Source organism: Trachemys scripta, chromosome 4 (assembly GCF_013100865.1).
Source record: "Trachemys scripta elegans isolate TJP31775 chromosome 4, CAS_Tse_1.0, whole genome shotgun sequence".
Lineage (NCBI taxonomy): Eukaryota > Metazoa > Chordata > Testudines > Emydidae > Trachemys > Trachemys scripta.
The window spans coordinates 139121208-139134750 of record NC_048301.1 but is presented as its reverse complement, the minus strand read 5'-3'; the positions used below and the strand labels follow the sequence as shown (position 1 = coordinate 139134750).

General features: G+C 42.9%; 1 protein-coding gene across 1 annotated transcript in view; it reads right to left on the bottom strand.

Moving 5' to 3' along the window:
* LOC117876588 (E3 ubiquitin-protein ligase rnf213-alpha-like) overlaps positions 1–13007 on the bottom strand; it is a 56958-nt gene extending 43951 nt beyond the window's left edge. Inside the window, exons 1-5 of the mRNA XM_034768839.1 lie at positions 12942–13007; positions 11793–11984; positions 4080–5550; positions 3047–3240; positions 16–1097 (exon numbers count right to left, since the gene is read on the bottom strand). Coding sequence (XP_034624730.1) covers positions 16–1097; positions 3047–3240; positions 4080–5550; positions 11793–11984; positions 12942–13007 — 3005 coding nt within the window. The remainder of the gene's footprint in view (positions 1–15; positions 1098–3046; positions 3241–4079; positions 5551–11792; positions 11985–12941) is intronic.
* Positions 13008–13543: the final 536 nt, after the last annotated feature.

Sequence of the window (13543 nt, the reverse complement as noted above, 5' to 3'; positions counted from 1 at the left end):
GTGTCCATGTTGTGCGTCTCTTCATTGACGCGCGCCAGCTCGATGGCTTCCTTGACTTTCTGGTGGATGATTTTGGAGCTGGTGCCTCCATGAACACGCACCAGCATCATATTCTGAACATCCTTTCCTGCTCTTTGCAAGCTGCACATGAACTGCACCAACTTGGTCTTCCCACAGCCTGTTTCGCCCATGACGATCACGGGAATCCCACACTGGAACCTCAGGTGAATGGCCAGCATTTTCATGGTATTGTCCAGGGTCAGTTGGTAGGATTCATCTGGGTCTTGGGAGCTTCTCACACCGAATACGCTGCAGAGAGTTTCTAGCTGCTCTTGTCTGGACAGATCTTCAAACTTTTTATTGAAAGGGACTTTCTGAAACTCAAGGGTGCGATATAAATGTCGGTCAATAACCTTCTTCTCTAGAACAGCCTGTGAATGTGCATCAACAGCATCAAAACTCGAATTGATATGGAAACCCAAGAACTCCATGGAGTGGTTGTCAGCATGGAAAATTATGTAGGGGTGAGATTCTTGCTCCCACTTGCGTCTTAACTGGTACCCTCTCAATACACTGTCCTCGTCCATTTTCTCCTCTTCGCTGGGTGAGCTTTCATCTGCCATGGCTAGGGAAGGCAAGGCAAAGTCCTTGGACATGGTGATCATAAATTTTATCACAAATGCCTTGAACCCCTTAAATCCCTCTTCCACTAATTCGCTGCTGCAGAACACTGAGTTTTCACACTTCATCAGCTGGAGGTTTAGGAAGCGTGTGAAGTTGCTGAGCTCAGTCCAGGAAGGGTTCTTTCTCCCACAGGAGTCCAACAAGAGCCTCAGACACTCTTCCTGGGTCCCTTCAACCCTCCCAGGGGTGAAACAGAACCTGTCAAGATCAGCCTTTCGCTGGTATCTGCTGATGTACTGGTATGACCTTTGGAAGGCATCACCCCTGAACGTGTCACTGTCCAGTAGCTGTTGTTCCACTTCAGCAGCATCTCCAGAACTGTTGTTTTTAAGCATCTCTAGTACTTCTACTGGTGACATGCATTTCACAGCTGGAAGGAGACCTAGAAATCCTTTCTCCATTTCACTGGTCATCTAAAAGCCAAATGACAAGGAGTTAAAGCTTTATAAACACTGAAGTTACCCCAACAAACTGAAGAAATCATCTACACATTGACATTAATATTATTCATGAGGACATGGCTTAATGAGCAGAGCACATGGATAAGGTAGCACCATGTTACACGGTGCAAATCATTCACTGATACAGCCAAATTTAGATTTATGAAGTAACTTACCCAATCCTCAAATATAAATGATACCATCTCATCTTCCTAGATGATAGTGTTTAATTCACGGGACTTTAAAGATGAGAAGTAGCCAATTTTAGGTAAACTATAAGCCCTGCTATGAAAAAAGCCTTACTCTAATATAATCCAGTGCTCTTGCCTCTTGCACACTTCTGTGTGTAGTTGATGCTCTAAACAAGCTAAGTACCAATCTTGGGGTCTGATTTTCCATTGGTTGGCACCTTGTGCTGTCATTTGTACAACAGTATTAGATCAGAATGGTAGCATCGTATAGGTATAAACAGCGTCACAAGAGTCAAGGCAGGCTGCTTAACTGTAACCTATACATATACAATGTGGACAGCCTAAAGCTCCTCTGGATACTGACTAGAGTTGGCCACATTTTTTGACTGAAAAAGTTTCCTGACAGAAAATGTGGTTTCACTGAAATTTTCTGCAGGAAAGGGTCCGTTTTGATTACAGTTTGATTACATTTTTCAATTTTCCATTCAAAAAACAACATTTTTTGTTTTGAATCACATGTCAAAAAAATGGTTTGGATTTGGTAATGTCAAAATTTGAAAAAAAATCCTTTTGACATGTCTGAACATTTTCTTTCAGTCAAAAATGTTGCCGTTTTTCATTTTTAATATTTCTGAATCAAAACTTTTCAGAACTTTCCAAAGTTCGGATAAAAAGTTGAAAGAGCAGATTTTTCCACAGGATGGAAATTCCATTTTCCAAACAGCTCTAGTATGGACAATATGTGTCTCCTCCAACAGCCATGATTTTATACAGCTCAATCATTCTTCTCTATTTTTGGATGGTACAATACTGGCCAAAGACTTGTAGTTCCATCAAGGTTTTCTCACTTTGAATTTTAACATGCTGCTATCACATGCACGTTGCTAGGTTCCAGAGAAAACCTGCCATTCACTATCACTTGGAGAATACCTCTTGTTTTCTTGTGCTGCTTATGCCTTTTCCTCTCACCAGGTATTCAATCAAATAAAGATGGGACTCTCTGCACTTCCAGACCATGCCATCAGGGCTTTGGATGTGTCTCAGAATGCACAGCTCAATCAGTAACTTGTAAAGACCCTTCGAGACCTGTCAAGAAAGATGCAGGGTTGGTCAGTTTTGCTTCATCAAAATGTCAACTGTTCATTGCTTCCCATTGTTACTAAACTTTCTGAGTTATTGAAGAATCAATAAATCAACAAGAGAGAAGAGATGCTCCATGAAAGTACACCCCAGTTAGAACCTCAGCTGGTGTAAAACAGGCATAGCGCCCTTGACTTCAAGCAAGCTACATTGATTTACACCAGCCAAGGATTTGACCCATTGTGTGGTCTCCCTGCTGATGTGACAGTAAATGCTGGGCTGTCGCTGTGACAGTGACAGAGACAATGGCAATACAAAGAGATTTGCGGGCATTGTGACAGAGTAGCAGGTGCTGGGACACCGCACAGTGATGCAGAGTTAAAATCTACTGTGAGCATCACCTTCTTCTGGCATCACAAGTGGGTGAGTAGAGTTTGGTTTGTGGTGGAACTTCTGGTAAGACAACTACATTTTTGTTCACAGTTTAACCCTTTGTTACAGAAATTGGATGGTACTAACTGCTTTCCATAACTACCAGTGGAAGGGGTTTATTTATCTGACACTGAAAGGCACATTCACACTTTGAATGAGAGAATCCATCTTCGCTGTATATCATGGCATGGAGATTGCGCTCAGTAAAGAGACACTTACCACAGGGGATACGTCAATGTGGAAGATCCTGGGCCCAGCCTCAGTTGGTTTTTGTTCCAGTGAGCGAAGCTCCTCCAGGAGAAATCCAAAATCTATTTCCGACTCCGTCAGCCTAATGGTTTTGTGTCTCAGCTCTGCATTCTCTGGTCGGGTTTTGGCTTTTCTGGTGGTATTTGCTACAAACAAAGACTTCCCTAAAATGAGAGAGAAGGTCAAGATTCAATTTCTACAGTGCTCTGCCTTCTCATACTCTGTCTTCATGTTTCTATTTCTTCACCTGAAGCAGAGAAGGCCAGATCCCCACCTGGTGTAAACCAGCCATAGCTCCATTGGCGTCAATGGGCCAGATCCCCAGCTAGTATAAATGGACATAAGTCAGCTGGAGTCAATGGTGCAGATTCCCAGCTGGTGTGAACGGGTGTGGCGCCATTGGAGTGAGTGGAGCTACGCTCACGTACACAGGCTGAAGATCTGGCCTTTTTGTATAATTCTTCTTCAGCTGGGGAGCTAGGAAAGAAGTTTCTACACTGGAGAAATCTCACCTTCGCTCCACAGGGCAGGCATGGTACAACTTGCTGTAACATGAGCTTTCTAAATGGTAAAGGCCCAGTGACTGTGATACCAGTTCAGGTTCTGAATCCCCACCCTTTTAATCCAGATCATAAACTGAGCTAAAACTAAGGGCAGATTTTCTGCTCCACTCTGATGTAGATTCTCTTCAGCCGGCTCCTTAGCCACCCCCTGGAGCCCCAGAGCCGAGTCTGGACCCAACAACCTATTTGATTAACAGTGTCAAAAGATACGCAAGAGCCTCACAGGGAAAGTGTGCCCATAGCTACACCTCTAGGTAGACCATGGGTCTACCTGTTCCCTATGTTCTCTGGGGCACCATGAGAGGAGCTGGGACAGAGAAGACTGATTCTGCTCCATCTCCCAGTGCCTAAGGGCTAAACAGATAATAGCCGTTAATCTGTATTCAATTCATACTCATCAGGACAATGATAATCCAGATTAAATCTCTACTAAAACCTACCCATGCCAGCTCGCTCTGAAAATACAAACTTCACGTTCTGTTGAAAGGGCTTTTCAAAGACCTGAGCAACAGGTGCCACCCCACTGGGCACTCTCAGGTGTGTCTTCAGGTATTTCTGAATTTCTACTCCCAAATCACAGGAAAAGGAGACTTTGTATGTGTCAAAGGCCGTCATAACATAAGAATTGTGAGCTTTGGCATCACAGAAGATGAGAAATCTGTAATCGGCATTGCTGCAAGATTGTGCAAAGTGGAAGAAGAGGGACTCTAGGTTCTTGGAGACTTTGTAAACTAATTTTTCTGCACCAAGCAAGCAATAGATCTTTTTGTGTCTGGGGTCTGGAGAAAGAGCTCTCCTCACAATCAGCTCAATGTCTTCTTCCTCTGTCTCAGGGGTACAGACCAGCACCTCATCATACGTTGGAAGAGGTGCCCCCTTGGAGTGCGTATAGACAGACAACAAGGAGGGTAACATCTGCTCTTCTTTACATGTGACAAGGCAAGGCTTCCCCGCTTCCAAACCCACTGGTAAATTCCTCTCAATGACAGCGGTTTCAGGAGATGTCAGGTATTTCAGCATTTCACCGAAAACATCCAGGCTAATGTATTTGTCTGACACCAAGCCAGTGAGCTTGCTACGGTAAGCGTTCCAGAGCAAATGCACCTTGGCATGGATAGACGGCAAACTCTCAAAGGAAGTGGCCACTTCATCTTTTGCAAGGCTTTGGAAGGTGGATGGATCCACATCTCTGTTCCTGTTTTTAAACTTCATGGACTTCTGCAGAAAGGCTTCTCTCTGCTCGTCGTATAATTTGCTCAGCTCTTCAATCTTTTCCTCTTCATCAGCATAGTCTAAGGCGAATTCCATGAGCATTTGCTCAGTGATGGCTGAGTTTGGCAGATAACTCTGGAGAGCTGCCTTACCCACTGATTCGTCATACCCAGACTCAACCAGACCTTGGATGAGCTGAGGAAATTTAACAATGTAGTCATTCCAGGACACGGACTGATCATCCTTCTCTGATATATCAACGGATTCTGCAGGAGTTTCAAGTGCTCTCTTTAATGCTTCTCTGATATCCTCTTCTTTAACATCATGCTTGAAAACAGAAAGCATATTGAGAGCCTGTGGGTCTGTTTGTCCTTCATGCAGTTTGGCTAACTTGCTACACAAGTAGAAGAGTTGGCGTGCAGTGAACATGTTTAGATGGCAATAATTGTTCCTTTGAGTCTCCAGATATTTCTTCCACTCTACAAGGCAATGCTCCATGATTTTGCAAATGCCATCTAATTCTTCCAGGATGGGTTTTTTACTCTGAACAAGGATTCCGGCTATTCCAAACTCTGCGTAGATTGTTACTTTGCGTTTGGGGTCACAGTAAACTTCAGCTTTCCAATCTATGAAAAGGATGTTGCCAACGCTGAGAAGTTGCAAGTAGAGCTTCCCAACCATTTCAATTTTTTCCAGGATCTGTAATGTGTCAAATACACAATGGGAAAGTAGAATTTATAGAATACAGCTTGTTTTCAAGATCATTAAGGCACTATGAATGTTATACTTTCTTTTACAACTTAACCTGGATAATCTGAATCATTTGATTAAGTGGGGATTCATCTTGGGACACCCAGTCTCTCTCTTTTTACATCAGGTAACCAGAACACTAACATGAAAAGGACCTGCTTTCTGTGGAATATTTGGATTTTTCATCAAAAAACTAAACATCTGGAAATCACATTTCTATTTGGATATCCTGCTATAGTGCCTGATGGGAGTTGTAGTTCAGTTGTTGTCTCATGTCTCCATTCTCCTCTTTGGGCTGGGATCCTCACCAGGTCGCCATCTTCCATGGTGCAACCATTTCTCCTTGCCATGAGTGGAGACCATGGTGCATCATAGGAGATGTAGTCCAACAAGGGAGTCCAGCCTATAGAGGAGACTGGGAACATGAAGCACCCAAACTACAACTTCTGTGAGACACTACATTGACATTTTGAGAGGAAGGATAGTCCAGTGGTTTGGGCACTAGTCTAAGACTTAAAAAACCCAGGTTCAATTCCCTGGTGTACTTCAAACTTTCAGCGTGACCTTGGCAAGTCATTCAGCCTCTCAGTTCCCCCTCTGAATAATTGGGATAACTGCACTGCCTCACAGGAGAGTTGAGAGGATAAATACATTAAAAACTGTGAATTCTTTAAGATCTACTGATTAAAAGTGCTATATATTATTTCAGAATCAAAATATTTGGGTTTTTCAGCAGAAAATTTTTGATTTTTCACCAAAAAGTCAAACTTTTCTCTGGCAATTTTCAATAAAAACAACCCCCTCCCATTTTTGTTGAAATTTTCCATAGGGAAAAAATTGTTTTCCCACCAGCTCCACTCAAGAATCTCTGCTGATCTCAACACAGCGCTACTACACTTCTAAGGTAGCCAAGACCCAACCTTTTAGGGCCTGATTTTGGTAGGTGCTGAGCATGGACTACACAACTGAGTTAGTGACAACTAGAGGTGGGAAAAGAAACATTTTGCCTGAAGCTTTTTTCACCAAAAAAAGCATTTTCGGGTCACCTAAAACCTTCCATGAATTCATGTCAAATTCGTCAAATTGTTTTGGTCAATCCCCCCAGAAAAAAACCCTAAAAGTGAATTCCAAAAAATGTGAAACGTTTTGTTTAGATATTTTCTAAATGAAACTTTTCGATTTTTTCAATTCAAAACAACTTTTTGTTTTGAAATTCAACTTTATTTTAAAAACTCAGAAAACATGTGAAAGCTCAAAAATAAAATGAAATGTTTTATTTTGGGTGAATCATAATATTTTGTTCGACCCAAAATGAATTTTTCTTCAACTTTTTGGTGGGCTGAAAATTAAAAATAAATCATTTTAGGTTGACTTGAAAGATGTCTCTTTTTAATATTATTTTTTTGGAACAGCCAGTGGACAACAAAATCAGTCATTCATGTTGTCAAGTATCGGGGGTAGCCGTGTTAGTCTGTATCTACAAAAACAACAAAGAGTCTGGTGGCACCTTAAAGACTAACAGTGCCCCAGTCATTCATGTAGCTCTTGTGAGCCCTTCTGACAATCAGAGCCTCAGTGCTCTGTTGATCAAACCCAACATAGCTCCCATTGACGTCAATGGAACTGAATCAAAACTTCTCTCCCTTTCTTAAGGTGCTTAAATGCCGTCATTTTTCATTCATTGCCACAATGTGTAACTGAGGTCAAGAGTGCGCAGGATTAAAAGAAGAAAAGTTGGGATAGTTGGTGTAACAGAAGGAGGCAGGTTCGTACTAAGTTATGCCTTGCTTTTTGCTTGCCTGTATCAAACTATGCTGTGCATGAGGCAATGCCAAGACATGGGCCCTACCTAGGAGGGGGTATTGGGGAACTGTCAGGGAATGTGCCACCCTGGCCCATCCTCAGTGAACGGGTGAGCCCTGCATGGGTGAAGGATGGAGCTTGGCAATATGAATACATGGTTGAGGGAAGAATGTCTCAGGCTGGGATTTTATTTAAAAACAGGCGGTTTCTCTGCCCCTTCCTACAGACTGACGTTGTGGAGAGGGATTGACATGGTGGAAGGGCTTGAGTACTCATGACCCTGAGAGCTGAGCCAGCGGTAGCTTTGCCACCAACAGAGTTTGCCACACTGGATAGGATAGGTGTCAGACCATGGAGCAATCAATTGGCTGTCTGTGTTGGGGGTTGGAATAAGGCTAACAACCGTATCCCATATAAAGTACATCTGTTAAGGATTTCTCAAATAAACCTGGAAAAAACACAAATCATGATAACGAGGGGTCCTGTGGCACCTTAAAGACTAACAGATTTATTTGGGCATAAGCTTTCATGGGCTGGTGGATGTGGCCCACTCCTAACAGTTGATGAGAAAGTGTGAATACGAAAAGAGGGAAAATCACTTTACTCTAGTTCACTACAAAAAGTCATTTTCCCTTTTTTCGTATTCACACCTTCTCAACAACTGTTAGGAGTGGGCCAAATCCACCTTGACTGAATTGACCTCGTTAGCACTGGTCCTCCGCATAGTAATCTCACACACCCATCTTTGCATGCATATATATACACCTGCCAAACTGAAGTTTCCACTTCATGCATCTGATGAAGTGGGTTCCAGCCCATGAAAGCTCATGCCCAAATAAATGTGTTAGCCTTAAGGTGCCACAGGACTCCTTGTTGCTTTTGCTGAAACAGACTAACAAGGCTACCCCTCTGAAACAACTGATGATGATATGGATAAATGACCTCAGTGATGGAAGAAGGACTGAATACTAGGAATATGGAATGTTTTGAGCTTATATAGGCCAGGAGCCCTCCAAAATATGGCAAATACACATGACAGCCCTGCAAGAAATCAGATGGCTGGGCAATAGATCAGAGGGCTGGGCATGTAGTTAGGATGACGGGAGACAGACCAGCTAAACGTCTCTTGGAAGGACGTCCATATGGTGTCTGACCAAGGAGAAGACGGAGGGATAATACTGAACTAGACCTAAGAACTCTTAATGAGAATCACCCTCAATGGGAAAAACATGCCCCTGACAGAAAGAGGTGGGGCAAATTGTGAGAGCAGACATGGACCTCCATGGTCTTTACAGTCAGGCAGTACTAAGAGAGTTTCCCTGGGCAAAAGGCTGAACATCGCCAAGTGTAAGCAGCATGAACTGCAGAGGGGAGAACTCAGAAGAGACCATGCTAGCCTGTCATGCTGACAAGCCTCCGGCTCGCAAAAGCCTACACTACAAGGGGGTGGAGGCATTTCAGAACTTTAGTTGTTTCCACAGATCCGTAATTCTCACACTGCTCTTCAAGGTGAAAGGATCTGTTGTTAAGAATTTCCTTTTGCCTAGAATCATAGAACCATAGGGCTAAAAGGGATCACAGGGGTCACCTACTCTAACCCCCGTCAAGATGCAGGGTTTGTTGTGTCTAAGCCACCCAAGACAGCTGGCTCCAGCCTCTTTTTGAAAACCTCTAGTGAAGGCACTTCCACAACCTCCCTAGGCACATCTGTTCCATTGTCCTACTGCTCTTACAGCTAGGAAGTTTTTCCTGAGATTTAATCTAAAACCGCTATGCTGTAGCTTGAAGCCTTCGCCTCTTGTTCTGTCCTCTGTGGCAAGAGAAAACAACTTTCTCCATCTTTTTTTATTTCAGCCTTCTAAGTATTTGAAGAGTGCTATCATAACCTCCCTTAATCTCCTCTTTTCCAAATTAAACAGACCCGGTTCCTTCAGCCTTTGCTCATGTGACTTGCATTCCATCCCAGTGATCATCTTTGTCACTCACCTCCAGATCCTTTCCAATTTCTCCACGTCCTTTCTATACATTGGAGACCAAAACTGGACATAGAACTCCAGCTGAGGCCTAACCAGCGCCGAATAGAGCAGTACTATCACCTCCTGTGACTTGCATGCTGTACCTCTGTTAATGCAACCCAAAACTGCATTTGCTTTTTTTGCAATAGCTTCATATTGCTGACTCATGTTGAGGTTGTGATCCACCACAACTCCCAGATTCTTAGTAGTGCTGCTACTGAGCCAGTTATCCCCCATTCTGTATTTGTGCATTTGTTTTTTCTATCCTAAGTGTAGCTCCTTACGTTTGTCTTTGTTGAATTTCATTTGGTTGTCTATAGCCCAGTTCTCCAATTTATCAAGATCCCTCTGAATCTATCCTCCAAAGTGTTGGCAATCCCCTCAGCTTTGTGTCATTTGCAAATTTGATCAGCATGCTCTCTATTCCTACATCCAGATAATTAATAAAGACATTTGGTTTGGTAAAGGCACTGCTCGTCTCAATGGTATATTCCTGAGGTGCAAGGCTGGGAGCTGGGGAGATTCAGCTGGTGCCTTTCTCATAGACTCATAGACTCATAGACTTTAAGGTCAGAAGGGACCATTATGATCATCTAGTCTGATCTCCCGCATGATGCAGGCCACAAAAGCTGGCCCACCCACTCCTGGAATAATTCTCCCCCTTGACTCAGATGTTGAAGTCCCCAAATTGTGATTTAAAGACTTCAAGTCACAGAGAATCCTCCAGCCAGCGACCCCTGCCCCATGCTGCGGAGGAAGGCGAAAAACCTCCAGGGCCTCTGCCAATCTACCCTGGAGGAAAATTCCTTCCCGACCCCAAATATGGCGATCAGCTTAACCCCGAGCATGTGAGCAAGATTCTCCAGCCAGACCCTCCGGAAAAAGTTCACTGTAGTAACTTTTAATATCCCATCATTGACCATTGTTACTAATTACCAGCGATGGCACGTTATTGATCTATTGACTAAAATCACGTTATCCCATCAAACCATCCCCTCCATAAACTTATCAAGATTAATCTTAAAGCCAGAGAGGTCTTTCACCCCCACTATTTCCCTCGGAAGGCTGTTCCAGAACTTCACCCCTCTGAGGGTTAGAAACCTTCGTCTAATTTCAAGCCTAAACTTCCCGACGGCCTGTTTATATCCATTTGTTCTCGTGTCCACATTAGTACTGAGCTGAAATAATTCCTCTCCCTCCCTGGTATTTATCCCTCTGATATACTTAAAGAGAGCAATCATATCCCCCCTCAGCCTTCTTTTGGTTAAGGTAAACAAACCGAGCTCCTTGAGTCTCCTTTCATACGACAGGTTTTCCATTCCTCGGATCATCCTAGTGGCCCTTCTCTGTACCCTTTCTCTGTGTGATTCATCAGTGGCTCTGGGAGCATTCATGCAATCTAGCTGGGTGTGGGGCTCCATATGGAGGGGTTTGCTGCTGGTCACTAGCAAAGCATTGTGTGAGAGAGCCCAGGCTGGAGAGTTAAGGGGACTTAGTTGTCCCACAGTCCCAGGCTGCACCCTGGGGATCTCGTCACATTGGGCTCCGCAGTTCAGCTGCCCTGGACCTAGAAATAAGTGTGGAGACCTCTCAAGAAATCAGGTAAGAAATTTTTTGACAAAAAAATTTTTCACTAAAAAATGCCAATTTGTCAAAATCAAAACTGTTCACAAATCAGAGATGGTTGTGACAAATTTCCCAACTCAAAAAATGTAGAGAAAAAATGTTCAAAATTATTGAAACATCCCATTTTTATATTTTTGAAACAAAAAGTTCCAATTTTTTACTTCAAAAAGACTTTTTGTATTGAAATTTTACTTAATTTACACTAAAAAAAATGAAAATGAAAAGGTAAAAATCAGAACAAATTGTTTTGACAGTATTGCAAGAATACATTTTAATTGACCTGAACTTAAAAAATGCTTTGGATTTTCAGTTAGTGAAAAATTTTGACATTTGGACTTTTTGTCCCAATTCCTGTAGGGAAAATTACTTCCCACTCAGCCCTCCCTCCTAAGTTCCCCCTGCTTCCTGCTTGCAACCTCAGAGCTGCACCTGGTCAACGGCAAATCTGAGTTTGTGTTTCAAAAATGTAATTTAATCTGATATTTCCTTTTTTGTTATTGTTTTTGATTCTATTTGGAATGAAAACAAATGTCAAAATATCAGAATTTCCCGTGGAATGGAAATTCCAGTTCCTACCTTGGCCTCCTAACACTGAACTAAAGGCACGAGACAGTCTCCTCCAAAACATCAGTTCTAGAACAGGAAGGCATGTTGCTGGAGAAATGGAGCTTCCCATCAAAAGGAAGCACTATTATAAAGGAGTACAAAAAGTCACATTTCCTGGTTAATGCAGAGATCGGGATTTACCTCCAGGAACCTGTTCACCTCTTCTCTGCCCTGCTCAGCCTTTGTGGCTATCAGCATGAGTTTGTTCTGCAGCTCCGTGAGCTGAGCCAGGCTGTACGTTCTAGAGTCCGTCTTGTCTGTCTGGTCTCCTTGAGCAGCCTTTTCCGCGACATCCCCTGGCAGCAGCAGTGAAATGCAATTATCCAGAGAAGGCTGGAGGGAAAACAGAGTTAAAAAGATAAATGCTGCTGTGTCTTTATTCTGTGGGACCAACATGTGCACCCATCGAGGCCAATACAAAGCATTTCAGAATCTGTTATTCTGCAACGGTTTTAATCTTAGAAATCTACTCATTTCATTTCACCTGTGCAAGACAGGAAAGGGGGAAGAATCATTCTAGATCTTTGAAAGTGTTATGTACAGTGGACCAAAGATATGCAGAAGCAAAATGAATTATTTGGGGTGCTATGATTTTTTGGGACCAACTTGAAACATCTTAAAGGAGCCTGATTTTCAGACATATCCAAGCACCCATTGTTAAGGTGCTTCCAACTGGATATTCAAAATCATTGGTCGCTTCTGAAAATCATGGCCAGATTCCAACTCTTGGGTCTCGAGCTTCTAGTATGAACCAGGCCTGAATGGGGAAAAGGGATGATCTTAAGTCCGTAGACTCAGTGACTAGTGATTTTGGGGTCCCAGAGTGGCTCCTTTTAAAAGAGGCTGATTTTCAGACAGTGCTGAGCTCCTGTTATGTTCATGGCACACACAGAGAAGTTAAATAAATATATAATACTCTTGCTGGAAGTTTGCATCATGACACTACTTTATTTCTTAGAATTCATAACAATAACACGCAAGGATCCTGACAGAGAGAGAGAGAGAGAGAGAGAGAACAGGCTGCTCCGTAAGGCAGAGAGGCACAACTCACTCCACCTTGCTCCAGGCTGACTCTTTCCAGACAGACTCTGATTACATGTTTCCCTAGAGCCTGCAAGCAGGATCAGGAAAAACTTAACTTTTAAAGTGACAGCCTCCCATGTTAACAGAGCTTTTAATATACCACAGCCCCCACCCTTGAAAACTAGGCCTCTTTCAGGCAGCTCAATTTGGGCAGCCAGGATCACTTTGAAAATACAGGCCTTGTATTAAATGCTGCTGAACTTTTACCTTGAATTTCTGAGGTGTGGAGATGATAAAAATCCCATTGCCATTGATGGCCCTGGCCTGAGACATCGAGGAGCGCTCCACAGACCCATGACAATCATGGACCATTTGCAGCCACTCTCTGTTGTGACAGGAATCTTTCTATTAAAAAAAATTAATGTATTAGTTCTAGAAGAAGGAATAAAGCCACACACACCAGAACGCTCGCTGAGATACCTATAGTACCCAATGACTGTAGTGTTCGCTCCCCTCACAACCTCCCTGAGAGAAAGAGTTAGTATCATTTCCATTGGCAAAGATGGCAAAGGAAGTGGTGGCACATAGGAGTTCTGAAGGTCCCAAATGATAGACAGAAACACATTTGGGGTGAGGGGCTAGAGGAATGCTGAGGTAACATTATATATAACTATTGCACTCCTCTTTTTCCCTCACCTCAGCTTAACTCCCTACCAAAGTTTTCTCTTTTCAGCACGTCATTTAAAAAAATAAAGGATGACACCACATTAAACCTACCACTCTCCTAGTGAGAATACAGTTAAATTGATGTAATTGTGCTTATACCAGCATAGTTATTCCTGTATTGGAAGGGGAATAAGTGTAGGGCA